At 56.9% G+C, this 18,700-nt stretch overlaps 6 protein-coding genes across 6 annotated transcripts; 3 read left to right on the top strand and 3 right to left on the bottom strand.

The window, feature by feature from the left end:
- Positions 1–56: 56 nt before the first annotated feature.
- J3D65DRAFT_626126 (pre-mRNA splicing factor) lies at positions 57–2,312 on the top strand. The gene is made up of 3 exons (XM_066800403.1): positions 57–519; positions 596–2,119; positions 2,175–2,312. The coding sequence occupies exons 1-2, from the start codon at positions 169–171 to the stop codon at positions 2,051–2,053; spliced, it is 1,809 nt and encodes a 602-aa protein (XP_066654157.1). The 5' UTR covers positions 57–168; the 3' UTR covers positions 2,054–2,119; positions 2,175–2,312.
- Positions 2,313–3,377, top strand: J3D65DRAFT_626124 (uncharacterized protein). The gene is made up of 2 exons (XM_066800402.1): positions 2,313–2,467; positions 2,531–3,377. The coding sequence occupies exons 1-2, from the start codon at positions 2,461–2,463 to the stop codon at positions 3,160–3,162; spliced, it is 639 nt and encodes a 212-aa protein (XP_066654156.1). The 5' UTR covers positions 2,313–2,460; the 3' UTR covers positions 3,163–3,377.
- On the bottom strand, positions 3,287–4,462 carry J3D65DRAFT_626121 (histone-fold-containing protein). The gene is made up of 4 exons (XM_066800401.1): positions 4,303–4,462; positions 4,118–4,251; positions 3,944–4,062; positions 3,287–3,891 (listed from the first exon to the last, which is right to left on the bottom strand). Exons 1-4 carry the CDS (start codon positions 4,360–4,362, stop codon positions 3,443–3,445), a joined length of 762 nt encoding a protein of 253 aa, XP_066654155.1. The 5' UTR covers positions 4,363–4,462; the 3' UTR covers positions 3,287–3,442.
- Positions 4,463–5,246: 784 nt separating this feature from the next.
- J3D65DRAFT_668225 (uncharacterized protein) lies at positions 5,247–7,266 on the top strand (the record flags this gene model as incomplete). Its single annotated transcript, XM_066803097.1, has 4 exons — positions 5,247–5,584; positions 5,630–5,955; positions 6,040–6,178; positions 6,225–7,266. The coding sequence occupies 4 exons, from the start codon at positions 5,247–5,249 to the stop codon at positions 7,264–7,266; spliced, it is 1,845 nt and encodes a 614-aa protein (XP_066654154.1).
- Positions 7,267–8,285: 1,019 nt separating this feature from the next.
- Positions 8,286–10,289, bottom strand: J3D65DRAFT_697390 (uncharacterized protein). The gene has a single exon (XM_066804042.1). The coding sequence runs from the start codon at positions 10,226–10,228 to the stop codon at positions 8,780–8,782; it is 1,449 nt and encodes a 482-aa protein (XP_066654153.1). The 5' UTR covers positions 10,229–10,289; the 3' UTR covers positions 8,286–8,779.
- A 732-nt stretch (positions 10,290–11,021) lies between these two features.
- On the bottom strand, positions 11,022–18,096 carry J3D65DRAFT_388212 (calcium-channel protein CCH1). The gene is made up of 3 exons (XM_066795822.1): positions 16,266–18,096; positions 12,436–16,221; positions 11,022–12,392 (listed from the first exon to the last, which is right to left on the bottom strand). Exons 1-3 carry the CDS (start codon positions 17,898–17,900, stop codon positions 11,346–11,348), a joined length of 6,468 nt encoding a protein of 2,155 aa, XP_066654152.1. The 5' UTR covers positions 17,901–18,096; the 3' UTR covers positions 11,022–11,345.
- Positions 18,097–18,700: the final 604 nt, after the last annotated feature.

Here is an 18,700-nt window from a genome sequence, read left to right as displayed (position 1 = left end):
CGAGCTATGACGTCCGTGCGCAGAGTCCCGTCCGCAGCTGCCTCCAAACTTTCCAACTTTCTTCAACTTTACACCCAACCAACTGTCCAACCTACAACTGCAATCCAGACCAAGCAACTCGCTCGAGCTCCACGACCCGACCCGTCACACTTCACATCCAACTGCACGATGGCCACGCTCGCCGACGAGCTTCTGAACGACTTTGAGGACTCTGGAGACGAGAACGAGGAACAGAAGCAAGAAGAGTTTGCGGTGGATGATGGTGCGGCCTCACCACTTGGTCAGAATGGAAACGCTGCCAAGCGCGTGGGAGACGAGGCAGGAATGGAGCTCGATGGCGACGAAGAGGAGGTTGAAGATGACCAGGCGCTCATGGATGGCGACAACACAAACGATGGTCGCGATGCACCAGAAGATGAGGAGGAAACAAAAGCCAGGGTGGAGAAGATGCAGCTTGGTGGGGTGAGCGATGTTCGAAGCGTTGCCGGTCTCATGAAGACGCTGGAGCCAGTACTCGAGGTTAGTACGCCCGCTGACGTTTTGTTCTACCTGTTTACATCCAATGAGACACAGTCCTGACGAAGCGGTCCTCCAGAAAATTGCCTACTATCAAGGACTTCCCCCCGAGAAGCAAACCAAGAATATCGGCTCGATCGAAGACAACCCGGAATACAAACTCCTCACCCAGTCGAATACACTCTCCACGTCGATTGATGGCGAAATAATACTCGTCCACAAGTTCATTCGGGACCACTACTCCGTGCGGTTTCCGGAACTGGAGACGCTCATCACCAATCCGCTGGACTATGCCAAGACGGTGGCCATTATCGGTAATGGCCCCATGGATCACATTAAAAGCATTTCGCACTCTGCGGACAACGTTGTCGGTCAACCTCTGAGCAAGGTTTTGGACGGACCGTCTTTGATGGTTGTTACTGTCGAAGCCACGACGACACAAGGACGCGAGCTGTCTGAGTCGGAGCTCAACACGGTCAGGAAGGCCTGCGAAATGACGCTTCAGCTGGACAAGGCCAAGAGGATTCTGACGGAATATGTCCAATCTCGCATGAACATGTTTGCTCCGAATCTGACGGCGCTGATTGGTTCTCTCACGGCTGCTCAGCTCATCAATTATGCCGGAGGAATCAAGGGTCTCGCCAAGACACCTGCGTGTAATCTGGCACCGCTTGGATCCAAGAAGCAGTCTGGCACTGGATTTGCGACGAATGTCGGTGTTCGACACCAGGGCTTTCTCTACAACTCGCCCATCATCCGCAACATCCCTACAGATCTCAAGAAACAAGCCATGCGCATCGTCTCGGCCAAGGTGGTCCTTGCAGCGCGCGTGGACAGCATCCACAGCAGCCCCGACGGGTCCACTGGCGAGGAGCTGCGCCAAAACTGTCTCGATCGTCTGGACAAGCTCACTGAACCTCCGCCAAACAAGGGTGTCCGTGCTCTTCCCATTCCGGACGACAAGCCATCGCGCAAGCGTGGTGGAAAGCGCGTCCGCAAGGCCAAGGAAGCAGTGGCCATGACTGAGCTCCGCAAGGCGCAGAACCGCATGGCCTTTGGCAAGGAAGAGTCAGAGGTGGGTTATGGTGCCGGCGAGGGCACCAAGGGCATGGGCATGATTGGTCAGAGCAACGATGGACGCATCCGCGCAACCCAGATCGACCAACGTACCAAGGCCAAGCTCAGCAAGAAGAATCCGGGCTGGGGAGGTGCAACGCCCGTCGGTGGTCTTGCATCTACGATCCGTGGGTCTGGAGGTCCGGCCGGCAACGTCAGCGTGCTCAAGGGCCATGGCTTGCGGTCAACCGGAGTGGGAACTGCCGGCACTGCTTCAACGATTGCTTTTACTCCAGTGCAAGGCTTGGAGCTGGTGGATCCCAAGGTGCGTGAGGAAATGAATAGGAAGAGGAAAGCAGAGGAGGACAGGTGGTTCAGCGGCGGAACGTTTACGCAGATTGCGGGCACCAAGACGGAGGGCAAGAAGGACCAAGATGGCTTCAAAGTACCCAGTCTGCCTGTCAAGAAACAAAAGCAGTAGTGGGTGTTGATGGCGTTGGGCTGCATGGACCGGAGTTATTAAATTGTCTGTTTCTCAACACTCGGAGTATGTACATATTTTCAACTAATTTATCCTCGAACATGTCTGATTTCCTCTTTCGGTCCAGTACAGGGTCTGCCTGAGGCTGAGCACCCCGCATGATCCGTGCGCCATCGGTATCCGGACGGCAGCTCCCGGCGGGCGCCACACGGCACCCACACCCGATGCACCACCGCCAAACGTCACCGCCATCCTTGCTTCATACTCTCGCACATCCAAACACTTCAACCATACCGCACCATATTACACACCACACCATCTTTACGCCTGCCTCTGCAAAACTGGCGGACCAAGCAGACTCATCCCCATCCCCCAAACGAGCCAGAATCGAGCCCGAGTCATCCACAATGTCCGGTACGTCTCGGCCTCACACCACTCCCGCAAAGTAGCCTCCAACCTAACAGCAAGCGCATCCAGATGCCGACGGCGACTCGACGATGCACTCGTCGCCGCGCAGCAGCGTCTCCGACGATCTGTTCCCAGGCGCCGACGCCGACGTCGCCGCAGCCGCTGCCGCTGCAGCATCCACCAACACCGCCCAAAACAACGATCACTCGACCAACCTCCTTGACGGCGGCGGCGTACCACTTCCCTCCACCCCCGCTGCCAACACCATCAAGACGGCCGAATTGTCGCCGCCCAACTCGCAGGGCGCCCCCGTGCTCGGCGGACCCGTCGACGCCACGACCATCAACGCTAACGGCAAGCGCGTGTACTACACGGCGAACTCGGGCGCGGCGCTCTCGCTCGACGGCGGCAAAGGCAAAGCTCCACTCGACCTGAATAACGGCGGCGGCGCGTCCTCGTCCTCTGCGGCGGCCGGAGACCTGGGCGATGCAGCCGCGAATGGCGCGAAGGTTGTGGCGCCCAGCGTGCATGCGGCCAGCGGGTACAGGTGGGAGCGCGAGGCCGATGCGCCGGGCTGGGCCTGGAAGAATAAGAAGAGCCAGGAGGACTGGTATAAGGCTGAGGAGTCGTTCGTCGAGCGCGACCGCATGGTCAAGGCGAGGTATGGGGATCCGCTGGAGGGAACGCGAGTGGAGATTTAGGAGGCTCTCATGCGATGAGGATGCATCAATCGGTCGTTTCGGGTATCTGGCGTTAGGGCGTCTTGAGATGGTGTTGGAAGCACACTGAGACGGGCACTGGTAGATCAAGAGGCTGGAAGCAATGGCAGAAATGTCAAAGGATGTTCGTCTGTTTTGTTTACGAGAAAAGACAGTCAGACGTGAATCAATACTTGCGCCGCAGTCGCCGCCGGTCCCAGGTTCTCTTGCGCCTTTAAACGCCAATTCCGATGCCACGAAGGGAGGTGTCTTGTTCATCTTGTCAATCACTCTCCTCCCCCTCCATTGCCTCGTCCCCTTCCTCCCTGTCCTCTCTCTCCTCCAACAAATCTTCCCTATCGCCCTCGTCGCCCTCCTCGCCTTCCTCATCCTCCTCTTCGTCTTCGTCCTCATCCTGGCCATCCTCATCCTCCCCTTCCTCATCTCCCTCGTCTTCTCCCTCGTCTCCATCCATATCCTGATCGCCGTCCTCGGTGAGATCCAACCGTGGGCGCTTCGAGAATGGTTGTGTGTTTGATAATTGTCCGCCAGCCATGGACGACTGCCCTGCGCCATCCTCGTCCGCCGGGCCCACGCTGATGATGCTGCCGTCCGGTCCTACGGTGCCGGCGCCGGATGTGGGACCGCCGACATCCCCTTCTGCGGCACGCTTCTCGTCCTTAACGCGGCGGCGGTACGAGTTGCGCTTCGTGCACTGGATCTCGGTGTACTCTGCAAGCGAGATCGTCAGATGAAGCCAGAATACGAGGATTGGGTGCCGTACTTATCAATTCGTCGTTGGTGCGGTCGACAAACATCTCGAACTCGAGCTCTTTGAGGGCGTCGAGCACGTCCTTCGGCTGGATGGTCTTTTTGTTTTGCCGCGCGGCAATGTCGCTGGCACTGTTTGGCGTCGAGTCAGCACCCTCGCTCTCGATGAAGGGCCGCGTCGACTCACTGTGCGGTCAGGTAGTTTACGAAGACGGTGGCGCTCTTGGAAATGGCGGATTGCGCGACGGCTTGCACGTTGAAGTTGGCCGGCAGCGCGCCCTTAGCAAGCCGGTTGACCATGGTCTTGGGGAGGTTGAGGTCCTGTGTTGTGTCAGCGGAGTCCGGTCGTTGGGGAGCGTCGTGGGCCCTCACTTCTACGCTGAGGCCGGACTCGTCGTCGGCGACGGAGGCGGTGCTTTTGCGCGCGGGCATGGTGGGCGCGATTGGCGATGTGGAAGAGATGGTGACGGTTTGTCGAGTGTCGATGCGTTGGCGGGCTTGTCGGGGCGCAAGGAGCGGACGGGCGTCTTTTGGTGGAGGAGAGTGGGAGAGGTGGTGAGGGGAGAGTGCCAGAGGGGTGGAAGAAAGTCGCGGGCGGTGATGCGGGTCGACCATGTGGGACGCGACGGGACGCGTTCAAAGTGCTTGCCGTGCGGCCAAAGCTGAAGTCGACACGACTGAATTTTCTGGCAACAGTCTGACCTCAATGTTTCTTGAATATCCCCAGTGAGCTCGCATTTTCAATTGGACTATGCTGCAGGCTTTCACTCTCACACATCTCCGCCCATTGCTCGGAGCTCCAAGTGCCGGCAGAATTATCCTCACCGCTTTCGGTGAACAACCACCACCTCCGCTCATGCATTCAACCTCGACACTGCACTCTTCTTGAGAATCTTCTCATCGGCAAACTCTCTCGTGCCACAAGAAATCGACAAGATTCCTCCGCAATGAAACAGCTCGCCTTGATTACCTCTCTCAGCCGCGTCTTGCCCCCACGAACACTGATTGGACAAACTTGCCAATGTGAAGGCTGACCTCAAGATCTCGAAACTGTCTCGCCAATCAATGAGGAGAGATTGCCATGACACGTTTATTGAAACAGAAAGTGCGTTCGACGGCTGTATCGTGGATCTCGCAGATGGCGATTCCACGATCTGGAGCTGGCTCCGATGTGGGAGGCTCTTGCCTCGCTCTGTGGCTGCCAGAGTCGCCGCTCATTGTCAACATGTCACTCAACCTCTGCGCGTCTCCTCTTCATGCCTGCACCACGCCTCGGCTCCGCCAACCCGCCATTCGTATCCCTACTATCTTCAGTCATGGCACCATCTAAAATGACCTCGACAACCTCGTCCCAGAGTCTACGCGCCGTCAAGATCGACATCCTCAATGGTACAGACCAAGTCTTTCATCCCGGTGACAATGTATCTGGCAAGATTGTCTTGGAGCCACCAAACGCACGCGTTTCTTCTGCTACAATTGAGCTTTCAGGAGTATGCGAAACCAAGTCTCCGGTTTGGGGCTTCAAATTTCGCGGCCGATACATCAGCCCCACGAGTGATACATACCTCTTCCGCCATAAGAAGCAGTTGGTCGTCAACAACAATTGCATCGATCCATTTCAGATGGAGTTTCCAGAATGCACGAGTGCCGAAGAGTGTGTTGCACTTCTCCTCGAGAAGCCGCTCGCTGACCTTTGCAGTGTTTCTCGTAAGATCAACCGCCTTGCTGATGGTTCCCTACCTCTCCCACCTACTTTCCGCGTAACAAAAGGCAATGGGGCGGATAATGCAATCGGATCTATCCAATACTTTGTCAGGGCCGAGGTCATCAGTGAGCGTGCCGATGGTCAAGGTCGTTCTGAACACCGGGACTTCGTCGAGCTTCAGACGGGCTTGAAAGGGTCAGAGCCCATCCCGTTTCTGGCGCCCCAAGCGACGTTCAAACTCCACCCAGTCTCACGACGGTGCTCCGATTGGCGTTTCGGTATCAACTCGTTTAAAGAGAGGCTGCTGCGCATCTGTCCTGGTAATTGGTTCGAGCCAAGGCTCGTTATTGTTCCAACCGGTCGGTCATTCGTAAACACTGGTTTCTCTCTGCTGACTGCCATAGTCACTCTCCCTCCTGTGTTCGTCACGGGCGGAAAGCATCCCTTTCGTCTGGAACTTGAATCAGAAAGAAGCGACGTCGACCTGGCTTTGATGCCCGTACAAAATTTAGAAAACGCCAAGATCGTACTGGAGTCCCACACGTAAGACACTCCTAGACTCGATTCGTCAAGTACTTACATGAGACAGAGATGTAGCCGGGTACAAATTCACTAAAGGACAGCGACGCATCCAAGACAAGCAAATAGTACACGAACGGGGCGTGTTGTTTCCCATTCAGCAACGGACGACGGAAATCATGATCACTATCCCCGAGTCCTCGACCCCCGACTTCGTAACCTACACCCTACAGCACACCCACAAGCTCAAATTTACCGCCACGGTCCGCATCGGCCGAGAGCCTTTTCCAGTGCAGTCTTACTCGCCCATCAGAATCGTCCCGAGACCTGAATACGAATACCAATGCGCGATTCACGGCTTGACATACTCTATGGAACCGAGCATGATGACTACTCCAAACGTGGATGTCCGGTCCCCAAGCATCGTCTCTGTTTGCCCCATCTGCCGCCACGACGACGCCGAGCGTGCGGCAAGGGCGATAATGGCTCCCATTCAGGAGGACTTGTCGACCAGCGACGTTCACAGCTTGAACACCGCCGACGAGTTCGAGGCTGTGGATCAGTCATTTGTCAGCCCAGAGCTGCAGCCGCGGCAGGAGAGCACTGGCGCTGAACAGGATGAGCGTCCGACCGAAAAACACAACTTCCTCGACACTACCTCCGCAGAAAAAGATCGCCCGCACTCGCAGGCAAATCGCAGCCGCGACAGCGCGTATGTGTCAGCGTATGACGTCGAAAAACCCAAGTCGATGAGCAGTCTCGATCTCGATGAAGAGGACAAAGCCGCGGAAGAGAAGATTTCGGCCGAGCAGGAGTATGCCCGCGAGGACGAGTCGGAGAGTCCGGACCAGCTGCATCTTGCTCCGGGAGAAAAGGCCGCAGGAAAGCAAATCATGCTGGACGAGAAGGAGGCCAGTGAGGAAGAGCCAGAGAGTCCAGTCCAGATGCGTCTCGTTCCGGGAGGAAAGGAGATTCGTCTCGCTCCGGAAGAAAAGCCAGCGGAAGGAAAGCCAGCGGAGAAGAAGGTATCGCTTGACGAGAAGGGGCCCAGTGAGGATAAGTTGGAGATGCTGGACGAGATGCAGATTTCACACACGTCGTTGCCGGCATAGCTGCGTGAGTGCCGGAACAGGGGCAACTCGCCGCTTTGTTGATGGCGTGGGATGGGCATGCCATATGTACTTGAGAGAGCCGTCCTGTCTTGTCTGCTTTGCGGGCGCCATGGCGTCGTCGTCGTCAAAGGGCGAGTCGCGCTGAGTTCACTGTGCACACTTTGGATTCGGAGTTGCGTGTCTGTTGGACGGTGCCGGTGGATTGGTTTAGAAGTGCAGCAGCAGTATTGCCAGCGGCGGCGGCGTGGGTTTGGGTCGTTAGGATAAGTCAGCTAGGATTGGAGAAAGCTGAAGCATGGCAGTTGGTTGGTTCATGAAACAATTAGCGGTGTCGTGAGTGTGTTTTCTGTCACTGCCGCCAGTCTTTCTTGATACCTACTTGTGCGGTCCGGATTTCTGCGCCAAGATGTCCCGCTGCCTTTTGGTTGATTGGCCAACAGCTGGCTGGAAAGAGGGAGAGAAAAATGGCAAGAAATGGAAAGGAGGACAGGGGAAGCAGAACATAGGGGAGTAGCAGGAGAAGAGAAAAGGTGTAGAATCTTCGTCTGCTCAATTCGATTGCCCCGTCCTGTCAGTCTGAGTCTGAGTCTTCCTGTGTCGCAGCGTTTCTACGTATGCTACTACGTACGGACACTGCCGTGTCGTGTCTATCGCCTGGCTGCTCTGTTTCTGCTCGTCCGTCGTCCGTCGTCCGTCGTCCGTCGTCCGTCCATCTCTGCCCTCTTCGTCTGATTCTCGCTCATCTGAAAGTCTTTCCGTCCGTCTGTCTGTGGTGCGTGGCAACTGACACCCCAGACCGAACTCCCTCTTCCTCTGCATTTCTCTGTGTACGCCTCCTTCCATTCTTCCAATCCAGTCTTACGCATCCGCGTCCCATCTCGTCCCATTCGACTCCCGGCACCAGCCAGACAGGTTCAACGCACGCCTGGGGAAGAAAAGAAAAGAAGAGAAAAGAAAAGGTGGTCCATCGTCAACACAGCTCAGCTCAGCTCCGCACTCCCCCTGTCCCCTCCCCCGTCCTACCCATCAAGCACCTCAAAAATGCCGCCAATGCCGCCGCTCCCCCTGACCCCCGGACCCGGCCGCGGCCGCGGCTCCAACACATCCAGCATGCCGCCGCCACCGCCGGGGGCCCTGCGTCCCGGTCCCGCTCCCACGCCGTCGACGTAGTCGGTCGAGCAGCGCCGACTGCCGCCGCCGTAGCGCTCGCGCTCCTCGGCCATCTCGCGCTCGATGTCGATGCGGCTGTGTTTGCGGCGCAGTTGGAGGAGGTGCCGGATGCGCGGGTTGTTTGTGTTTGTGTTGGTGTAGGTTGTGGAGGGGTGCATGTGAGGATGCGGTTCTGCCGCGGTGCTTGCGTTTGTGTTTGCGTGGGGCAGAGCTGCGGATGGCGGAGACTGTGCAAGTGAAGTTGCTGCTGCTGGAGGGGCCTCGGCGCAGGACACCGACGACGACGCGGCGACGCCGCTGCCGTGCGGCAGCTGGTAGTGCTGGTGTTGCGGGTCCGCCGCTGTCAACGCGTACGGCACGCCAAACGACGAGGGCGACGCGCTGGTCGAGACGGTGCTGCTGGGGGAGAGGGTCGGATTGGAGCCGGAGTCTGGCGAGGTGCAGCAGACGTCGGTCGACGAGGGCCCCGCGTGGTGCGTATGGTGGGCGTTCGGCGGCGGCGGCGTCTTTGGTAGCGGCGGCGTGGCGAGCGGATGGTAGGGGCCCGTTGCCGTTGTTGTCTTGCCCGCCGGTGGTGCGGATATGTCTTTGGTGTTGAGGCGGTGCAGCGAGGGCAGCCGGAACGAGTGGCGCGTGTTGCGTGCGGGTGCCATTGTTTGTTTTCTGTCTTTTGCTTCTTCTCCTTTCCGTGGGAGGGTGTGGATGGCAAGGTAGGTAGGTACGTGTGGTGTGGTTCAGTTTGGTTTGGCCGGTAATTAGAGATGCGAGTCCTTGCTTCTGTTGGACGCAGGTCCCACGGCAGGAGACAGACAGGCAGGGAAGAAATCGTCAGGTACGCAGGCAGGTGACTATGCGGTGCCGCTGAGGCGATGATGCGATCCAATCTCGCAACTGAGAAGAGAGGCAGGAAGAAAAAAGTGAGGTCGGACGTGTTGCTGAAAGACCAAGTCAATGGCTTCCGGCACGCAGGTGGGTAGCGCTCCAGTCGCTTTCCGGGAGCGAGAAGAAGAGTGGCAAACCAAGCAGGCAGAACCAGTTGGCGCTCGTAGACGAGAAGTACGAGGAGGAGGATGATGATGAGGACGTGGTGGAGCGGCGGGAGTCTGACGTTTAAAAAAGGCCGCCGTCGCGAGAAGGTGAAGCACGCAGCGGGCGCTAGCAGTGGTGTGGTAGCGGAGGTGGCTGCGGCCCAGTAACGACGGCAACGGGACGCAGGATTAGGGTCAGCAGGCCCGTCGGAGGATTTTTTTTTCTGCGTCTTCTTGTTGTTGTTGATGTTGTTTGTTCCGTGGAGAAAAAGAGCGCGACGGGACAGGGACAGGAAAAGCCGCGGCCGGAGATTTTTGACTGGAGGGAATAAAAAAATGGACAGGAATGAGAAAAAAACGGGGCCTGATCTCCCTGCGTCAGGAACAGGAAAGCTGCACAACGTGAGGGGGCTTCTTTGGGTGGGATATGCGTGGGGTGTTGATGAGGATTGTGGTGGTGCCGTCGGAGGTTGTTGATTGTCGAGGAATGAACAGGCAGATGACGAAGCCACAGACTCAGGTCGCTCGTGACGCCTCAAGCCGAGCGCAATAGCAGTTGAGACGGAGGCAACCAAGGGAGGGCTGCATTTAAGTGCGTCTTTACGTAGGTGCAGGTAGGTCGGCGGTTGGATGGGCAATAGATTGGCGGAGCGAGGGGTACGGGTGGCAATATAACTCCCCTCGACGACGCCATCAACAACGACAACGGGGAAAAAATTGTACTTAACATCTCCCTCTGCTGGACTCGCACTCGAACACGACATTGGACACCAGCCAACGGCCCCCACACACCGCCTCCAGCCCTACCCAGCACCGAAGGTACCCACCTGCGCAAATACGTATCAACAGTCGAGTCGGTCTGAAGCGTCTCACCTATTCGCTGCCGCCCGGCACGCCCATCTCGCCGCTCCCCGCCGGCATCGACTAAAGGGCCTGAAGCAGGGCGCGCAGCCTCACGGCCGTCTGAAACGCGGCCGCCGCGACAGGGGTCCTTGCAACACCTGGTGGGTGCTCAAGACATGGCCACCTCACTCCCGTCGGTCTAGACTGGTGAACAATCGTCTTTGTATTCTCCGTCTTGAAATACGAATGGGAAGGAAGAAGAACGCCGCCGCTATGCTGCTGCTGCTGCTGCTGCTGCTGCTGCTGCTTGTCTGCCTAGGTACTCGCTCTATCCGTGTCAGACTACCTACCTACCCACACCGTATGCCAAGCGCACCGAGGGTACGGTAGGTATGAAAGCCTGTCTGTCTGCTTGCCTGCAGTCTATCCCTCTATCAAAAAAAGATGAAAAAAAAAAGGTCCTCCACTTTCCACCATCGCCGCCGCCGCCGCGTCCCTCTCCTCTTGGCTGCAGTAGGCTGAAGAAAGAGAATCCCAAAAAAGAAGAATATGCCCTTGACCCCTCACTCAGCTTTGCCCTCACAACTTCCTGAATGATGATACACGCGCAAACCAACGCACGGCCCTGACCGACAGCCCTACCTTCCGTGAATTTGCCTCTCTCCAACTCCAACTCCAGGTCGATGAATGAAGCAAATGAAAGAAAAATATTAGAGATAACCGACGTGGTCCGGCAGGAAGCCGAACCATTTCGTGTGGATTCGCGCAACCGACAAAGGCGACGTGCGTCGCACCGGCGACAGCCGCTGACTTCAATTGTATGGCAAGGCACACGGCACGGTACGAGTCGACGTTGGTGGTTGCGCGTCGCAGGCACGGGCAGGGATGCTGCATACATACAGCGGCAGCCACCCGCTTGGTTGACGACATGCATGCATGCAGGCCTTCGTCCGTCCTTGCTTGGCTACACAGCCGCGGCTGTCGTCACGGCGCGTCGTCTGGCGCAGGCTGGAAACGAGTCGCGTCTCAATCGCTCTCTCACGACTGCCACCCGGATCCGGGTCTCTTGAGCGAGAAGCTCTTGCGGATGCTCTGCCCCCACGCGCTGTTGGCAAACACGTCGAGCACGTCTTGGGCGCTGACGTCGCTGTCCGGCCTCGACCGTCCGCCCTCGCTGGCACCCGACGTCGACCTCCCAAGTCCGCTGCCACCTGCTGCTGCGCTGGCGCTCGTGCCTTCGCCGTTGTCGGCCGCTGCTCCTGCCGTGGTGTTGCTTGGAGTGCCCGGCCGAGACAGGTTGAGAGCCGCCGCGAGCTGCCACTCGGCATTGTCGACAGGCGAGTGCCGCGGCGAGTTGACCGGACTCGCTTGGATGCTGTTTCCGCGAGACTGCACCGGCGTCTTTTGGATACTGTTTGCTCTGCTGCTGCGCATTGACCCGCCGTCGTAATGACCCGGAGGGCTGGCGGAACGTCCGTCAAAGTAGTTGTTGCCAAAGGCAGGTCCGTCGAAACTGAGCGGGTCGAGGGATGGTGTTGGCGAAGGCGTACGCGCGGCACTACCCGTGGCGCCGTGGTACGCCGTGTCCTCGACCATGGTGAATTCGAATTGCGGCACCGACACCATCCGACCAGCCTTCTTGGCTTCGAGAGCGCGGCGGAAGCGGCGAGACCAGTACAGCGTGTCGAAAAAGCCAATGACCGTCTTGCGCTGTACCGATTCTTCGACGCGTTGCAGACGAGCCTTGCGCCGGAGAAATTCCTCAAGACGGAGACTCTTGTTCTCGTTGATGACCTTGTAGTGAGCAAGAGTGATGAGAAGCGACGTGAATTGTACGCCGCGGTCCGGATCCGCTCCGTTGAGGATTTCCTCGTAGAAGCGGTTGACGCGGACCCTGCGTTTGCGAATCTCGTCGATCGGCAGATCTGCAAGCCTGTCGTTGAGCTTGTCGAGATCAATTTCGGGCGTCTCCCTCATTCCGACTGGGAGACTATTATGCCGTTGCGGCTTGCTGCAGTCTTCAATGATGCGGCCGACCGTGAAGTCGCCGTCGTAGATGCGCACCTCAAAAACGCCAGAGAGTTCCTACTTTTGTCAGAAATGTCTGTAAGCAATGCGGTCGACTTACCCCTAGTAGCCTGGGGAACTTGTCCTTCGGCACAAATCCAGTGCCATTCGGATCAAACTCTGCCCACGCCTGCTTGAACCTGCGGATTTCCTGTCTGCTGATGACGCTGAGACCGCTGCTGCGCTGGTACACGTACGAGAAAGACTCGTAGATGAGCGACACAAACAGGTTGACGAAGATGTACATGCTGAGAATGTTCCACAGAATGAATAGCGTGCGCGCCCACTCAGCGCTGCCGCAATCTCCGTCCCAATAATGTGTGCCAACCGTGCAGAGCGGTGGCTCGATCGAGGCAAAGTCTTCCATGACTTGATTCCATCCTTCTCCAGAGGACATGCGGAAGAGCAGAATCAGAGCCTTCGGGACGGTTCGGAAGTTGACGTTGCCTGATTCTTGTTCGCCGAATCGAGTGAGACCAAAGGCCTGCGTCATGGCAATCGCAAAGACGAGAAACAGCACGAACCACGTCGCCAGCAAGTTTGCAATTGACGTGATGGATGCTGCGGCAGTCTTGAATAGCGTGTCAAGCTGGTTGTTGCGAGGAATGAGCAGCAGGGCAATTGATACCAGACACAACTTGTGGAGCTGTACGTAGGTCCGATTCTCAAAGTTTGTCAAGAGCAGAATCGTGGTGGTGAAGGCGCCCGTCACCGAGACAAGTGCATACATGTCCCAGGCACTGCGTCGGAACCGCGCCCACGTCAGACCAACGATGCGCACCGCATTATTGGCCATGTAGAGTGCGGTAAGAAGCAGGAAGATGTAGTCTCTCGTGCGTTCCCAGGCCCATGGTTCCGGATAGTACTCCAAGCAGAGCAGGAGCAAATGCACCAATAGCAAGAACGTGACGAACCTTTGCCAACGTCCCGTCTTGCGGACAGCTCGGCGATAGCACCATTCTTCCCACGACTCACGCTGTTTCGTAGAAGAAGGTCTCTTCGACGGCGCAACTTGGCGCAAAAGTTTTCTCAACTCGAGCCATGAACGCTGATCGGTCGTCAGGAACGCTACACCAGTCTGCTCAGTGTAGTTGCGCATAAAGACGGAGACGAAGAGCGTCAACACGAAGACGGCGCCGAGCAAGTTGAAGACGACGAAGAAGACGGCGTTGCCTTGGGATGCAAAGTCCTCGGGTTGCTTGAACTTGCCCGTGATGCTCTGAGCGGACCACATGACGTCTATCCATCCTTCTTGGGAGACAATCGTAAAGAGGATGAAGAGCGAGTCTCCGAAATTGTCAAAGTCGTACCAGGAGTTGGATGCCTGTCGGGGGGAGAGCACTGGCCAATTGGCAACGGTGTTGTTGAACTCGCCCACGCAGTCCTCGAGGTTCACAATGCCCGAGTCGCCGTCATTGCACGAGTACATTTGGCCGTTGAACAAATTCAGTCCGTAAATAGCAAACGGGATCAGGAAGCTCAGAGAGACGAAGAGCGCGGACAGGACCTTCCAACCGCCTCTGATGATGACGTGGTGGAAAGTGTTTCTGGCGCTGTCCGAGACATTTAGCAAGCGCAACGCTCTGAGAGCTTTGAAAGCGCCCACGGCACGCGAAATGGAGGACTCGTGCATCAAAAGGGTGCCGACGTTGATCCACAAAGTGACCAACACGACGCCGTCGATGAATCCCCAAGAGCTGCGAAAGTATGCGTTTGGAGTCCAGAAGAAGCCGTCGGCAATGACCTTGATCAACGCTTCGACGGTGAAGAGGATGGCGAAGCCAAGGTCGGTGTAGACGAACCAGTTGAGGTCGGAATATCCGTTGGCGTCAAAGTACTCCTTTTGGTAGACTGGCGTGGTGATGCAAGCGAGAAGCACCATGGCCACGATGGCGGCGTAGACAAACGCCGAAAATGCGTACCAGACCGGAATCGACGGCGCCACACCCTCGATGCGCTCGTCTCCTCGACCTGGTCCGACGATGCGCTGGCAGAATGTTCTGATGGGATTGTGGGGCTTGAAGGTGAACAGGGAGACATTGTACAAGGGATGCTTCTGAAGATACTCGCGCTGTGCTTTTTTCCGTCGTTCGGTTGCCGAAACGAGTTCCTTGGCCATTTCTCGCGGGTCAAGGTCTGCGTAGGCTTTGGAGAATTCCAGGCGGGCGTAAAAAGGATTCGGTTCGCGATGCCAAACTTTTTTGACAAACCAACTCCACATGCGAGACATGAGGCCCGATTGCACTCCCGGATCCTGGTGTGCATGCTCCGCCTGATTTCCGTCGTGAGCCAAAAGGGGCTGTTCTGGCTCGTCGAGAAAGTCGCGGACCACGGTTTCCTTGAGCAGCATTTCCGTCGCCGCCGTTCCATAGTCGAGAGGATCTCTCCTGTGCGCAGAGGCCTGGCCAAGTTTGAAGATGGTCGAAAGGGACAAGTTGCCGCTGGTGCCATCACCCTGCTCCTTTTGGTGAAGAAACGCCTTGACTTGCTGCAGGCGCTTCTCATCTTCAGACACATCAAAACCTTCTTGGATGACTGCAATAAACATGTTGAGAACGATGAAGTTGGAAAGAATGTACCACATGATGAGAAATGCGGCTCCGATCCACGCAGTGTCGTGTCCCACTTCAAACGTCGTGACGTTGTAGAGGATGGTGGTCCAATTTTCACTCGACAGAAGCTGGTACATGCCCAAAAAGGCATTGAAGAGGGTCTTGAACGTGACTTCAATGGTTTCGCCGTCGTTTTGCTGGGGAATTTCGCCTCGGAAGATTTGCGTGGCGAAGAGCGATGCAAGATACGTAATCAAGAACACGAAGAAGATGAGGTTGAGCAGACCGCTTGCGTTTCCGAGGACGGTTTGGATCAGGTCTCTTGTCAACTTGACGGCCAAGACGACGCGGTAGATCCGGAGGATTTGAAAGACGGTCATCCAAGCATACGCTTCGTGGTTTGCTCTGACGGCCGGGATTTGTATCACAGTCGTGACGATTGCCAGGAGCAGGTCAAACATGTTGCGCTTGGAGTAGTGAAAGTGCCGCCAGTCGGATATGATTCGAAAGACGATTTCGATCAGCAGCAGGAGAGTCACGACCGTCTCCGATGCGTCAATGAGGTTCCTGCGATCATCACTCATGTCTGCGCTTCGCATGGCCTGGCAAATAAGACCGTAGACAATGACGAGGATCCAAAATGGCGAACTTTTCTGGTACACACGCTGTACCGTACTCGTTCGCTGCCTCGGCCTTGCCTCTTCTTCTTCGTCGCTCAAAGGTTCGTCGAGCTGCTGAGCGGTAAATGCACTCGTCTTGCTTTCATCACGAATGACTTGGAACGACGAGGTGATGACGGCGATGAGCAGGTTCATCATCCACAGGGCTAGAACGACGATTCCGCAGGCGAAGAACAAGGCTGCCGCAAGATAGTCACTATCTGCCAGGTCGTAAAGGAGATCTGAAAAAGTGTTGGACGTCATGACGACAAATACCAACTCGAGCGAGTTGAAGATGTTGTCGTAGCTTTGGGTGTCGTTGAATGGATTCTCTCCTTCGACGCATACTGAAGGATAAGGACAGAGATAGCCCTTGTGAGAGCTGGCCCCAGGGAGTCCAAAAGCGCTGACCCACGGGAGCTCGTTGCCTGTTGAATTTACGTAGCCACCGCAATGCTGATCAGAGTTGGTGTAGTTTGCTTGCTGCCCAGTGGGATCAACCCAAACGCAGGTTCTCTTCAGACTCGACTTGAAGCTTTGCACACCAATAATGGCAAAGAGAAGCCAGAAGAATCCGATGAGGAAACCCACGTTGACGAGGAGTGGCGCAGCTCTCTTGAGACTGCGGAGAATTACCTAAACGAGTTAGCCAGGCACAAGACTGCTTGCAAGGATCATACCGTCGTGCCGCTCGTTAGTCCCAGGAGGCGGAGGATACGCAAACAGCTAAGCATGCGAAACACGTAGACATGGCTGGTCGATTCTAGCCCAAACACGCTAATGACGAAACTTATCCAAAACGACACGACGGCAACAAAGTCGAGCCGATTGAATGAGTGACGCAAAAAGGCTCGGTGCGCAAGACGAACGCGCTGCTGCTGGCGAATGTTGGCGGGGTCGTCGGGATCCAAAGTGGCCGCAGTAAAGGATCGCAGCAGGGGCGGCTGATGCGAGAGATACGATGGCCGCTGTCCTCGTACCGAGGGCTGTCGGTCCGGTCCGCTGAAGAGAGATTTGCCCTTGTCCATTACAGCCTGTCTTATGCCAATCTGCCGATTGATGGTGCTGTACTCGACTGGATTGATCATGAAGCCAGACACGATGATGCGGCAAATGACTTCGGCCGTGTAAAAGACAAACAGGGTCAAGAGGCCGTAGTCGATCCAGCTGTCACCCCACCTCGTAGGCCGAGGAAATTGGTACACATCCCGGGCGGCATCAATCGTAAGCAATACCGTCTGAGTAACGATGAGAACGAGGAGAAATGGCTCGGTTGCAGGATGCGTGAGAATGTCGCAAAGCTTCATGCGCAACGAGTTGCCAGGCGGGAAAATTCCCATCGACTTGCCTCGTAGCGGATTTGAATGGACTTTCCAATTGAAGTGTGCCGGCGTCACCCTCGTGCTTGGGGACTTTTCGACGGGAGAGGGTGGGAAACGGGGCGACATTGGAGATCTTGGCGAGGGCGGCGGTCCATCATTGCCAAAGTCTTGCTCATCTACTTCGTCCCCTTCATTCAGCGGCTTGTCCTTTTGCGAGGTTTTGCGCTTGATGCTTCGCTCGATGAGATCGGCTTCATTGGACAAGTTGACGACACGCTGCGAAATGTTGCGCATCATGGTACCAGCTCGCTTCAGCGGAGACTCGACGGGAGACAAAGATCTGATGCGCCCGCCCGACCCTGATCTTCCAAGATTGGGGGACAAAGACTGCCCGGACTCTGCTTGGTTGAGGTCATCGCCAAGTCTGTTTGACGTCCTCTCTGGAGTCAAGAAATTGACACTCTGAAAACTCGACCGACCCTGGCCAGTCGGCGTGGCGGGCGTGGTAGGTTCTTGGCCAATCGTGGGAGACAGATGCTTATCGTATATTCCAGATTGCTCTTCCTCGGAAACTCGGGACATGTACGGGGTGGATTCGCTCGGATGTAGCCAGACTGGAGGGCTGCGAGGATCTCCAGTCTGAATCAACGAGGGCTCGGAGTGACGGGTGCTGTCTTGGAACGACAGACCGGCGAAGCTCTGGACTTGGCCTGGCTCGCTCAATGCGCTCGGTTCCCTGGGGCGCAATCCTTCAATGGTCAAGCTTGGTCGTGTTGGTCGGGTGTCCTGTCTGGGCGGGCTGGATTCCCTCAGCGGCGCATACCTGGCATTCTGAGAGTCGCGTCCTCTCAACAGGCTGCGTCCGCGCTCGCTCAGCGTCCTCCGATGCGTAGGGGAATCGTCGTTGTCAGGGGGCCGGTTCAAGTCTTGCAGAGGTATTGCCTGAGGTGTCGAGTCGTTTCGACGGTGTCTTGCGCCATCCTGGTCGGCCATGGCAAACAACAATAAACGGAGGAGGGGTTCGGAGGGGTCGTGGGAGGATTCTAGGGCTTCATCTGGGCCGGCGGCGACTGGATTTGCGACAATCTGGGGTAAACGGTGGTTCGGAGGATCTGTGCGCGGAGGGGACGAGGGGAGGTCGAAGAGGGGTCTCTGGCCAGGTGGAGCGTGGTAGCGACTGGAGCGGACGAGCGAGCGACGGGGGGATGTACGACGAGGACGCGGTGGCGGTAGGTGGGAGGGCGACGAAGAGCGACAGAGGAGAAGAGTGGGCGGACGAGGGCGAGGGCGAGGACGAGGACGAGGACGAGGCAGAAAAAGGCGTTGGTGGTTGTTCAGGTCAGGATTAGCAGAGGACTGGGTGGACGGCGATCGCGTCCCACTCCATGTGCATACGAAGCTCCAGCGGGTCAAGATTCAGTTCAGGGACCCAGCGCTCGACGCCGCGCCACAGGACGGGATCCCCTTTGGTCTGCTCCGCGCGCGCAGCGCATATTAATAGCAGGCCTCTGCAGACTGAGCCACACGGGCGCGCCGTCAAGCGTCAAGCGGCCGTCGTTTTCTACACTCCACTGCTTGTGATGGCTTGGCACGGGAGATGGATGAAACAGCAACCAGATGATAGGCCCAGACTCCAGCTGTGGACCCCCGTCGCCATGACTTGCATCTGGAGGTGGACGAGGGCAACCCACAACCTGAGTGGTGGTCTCTGCGTTTTGGGTTTTTCTGGTGTCGACGTGAAGCTTGAGCGGCGTCAGGGTCAGGGTGTGTCCGGGTGGTGTCCCAGTCCCAGT

This window comes from Phyllosticta citribraziliensis, assembly GCF_038025025.1.
Source record: "Phyllosticta citribraziliensis strain CPC 17464 chromosome Unknown J3D65scaffold_7, whole genome shotgun sequence".
In the NCBI taxonomy this organism is placed as follows: Eukaryota; Fungi; Ascomycota; class Dothideomycetes; order Botryosphaeriales; family Phyllostictaceae; genus Phyllosticta; species Phyllosticta citribraziliensis.
The sequence above is the reverse complement of the archived record's forward strand: the minus strand, read 5'-3'. Positions and strand labels throughout refer to the sequence as shown.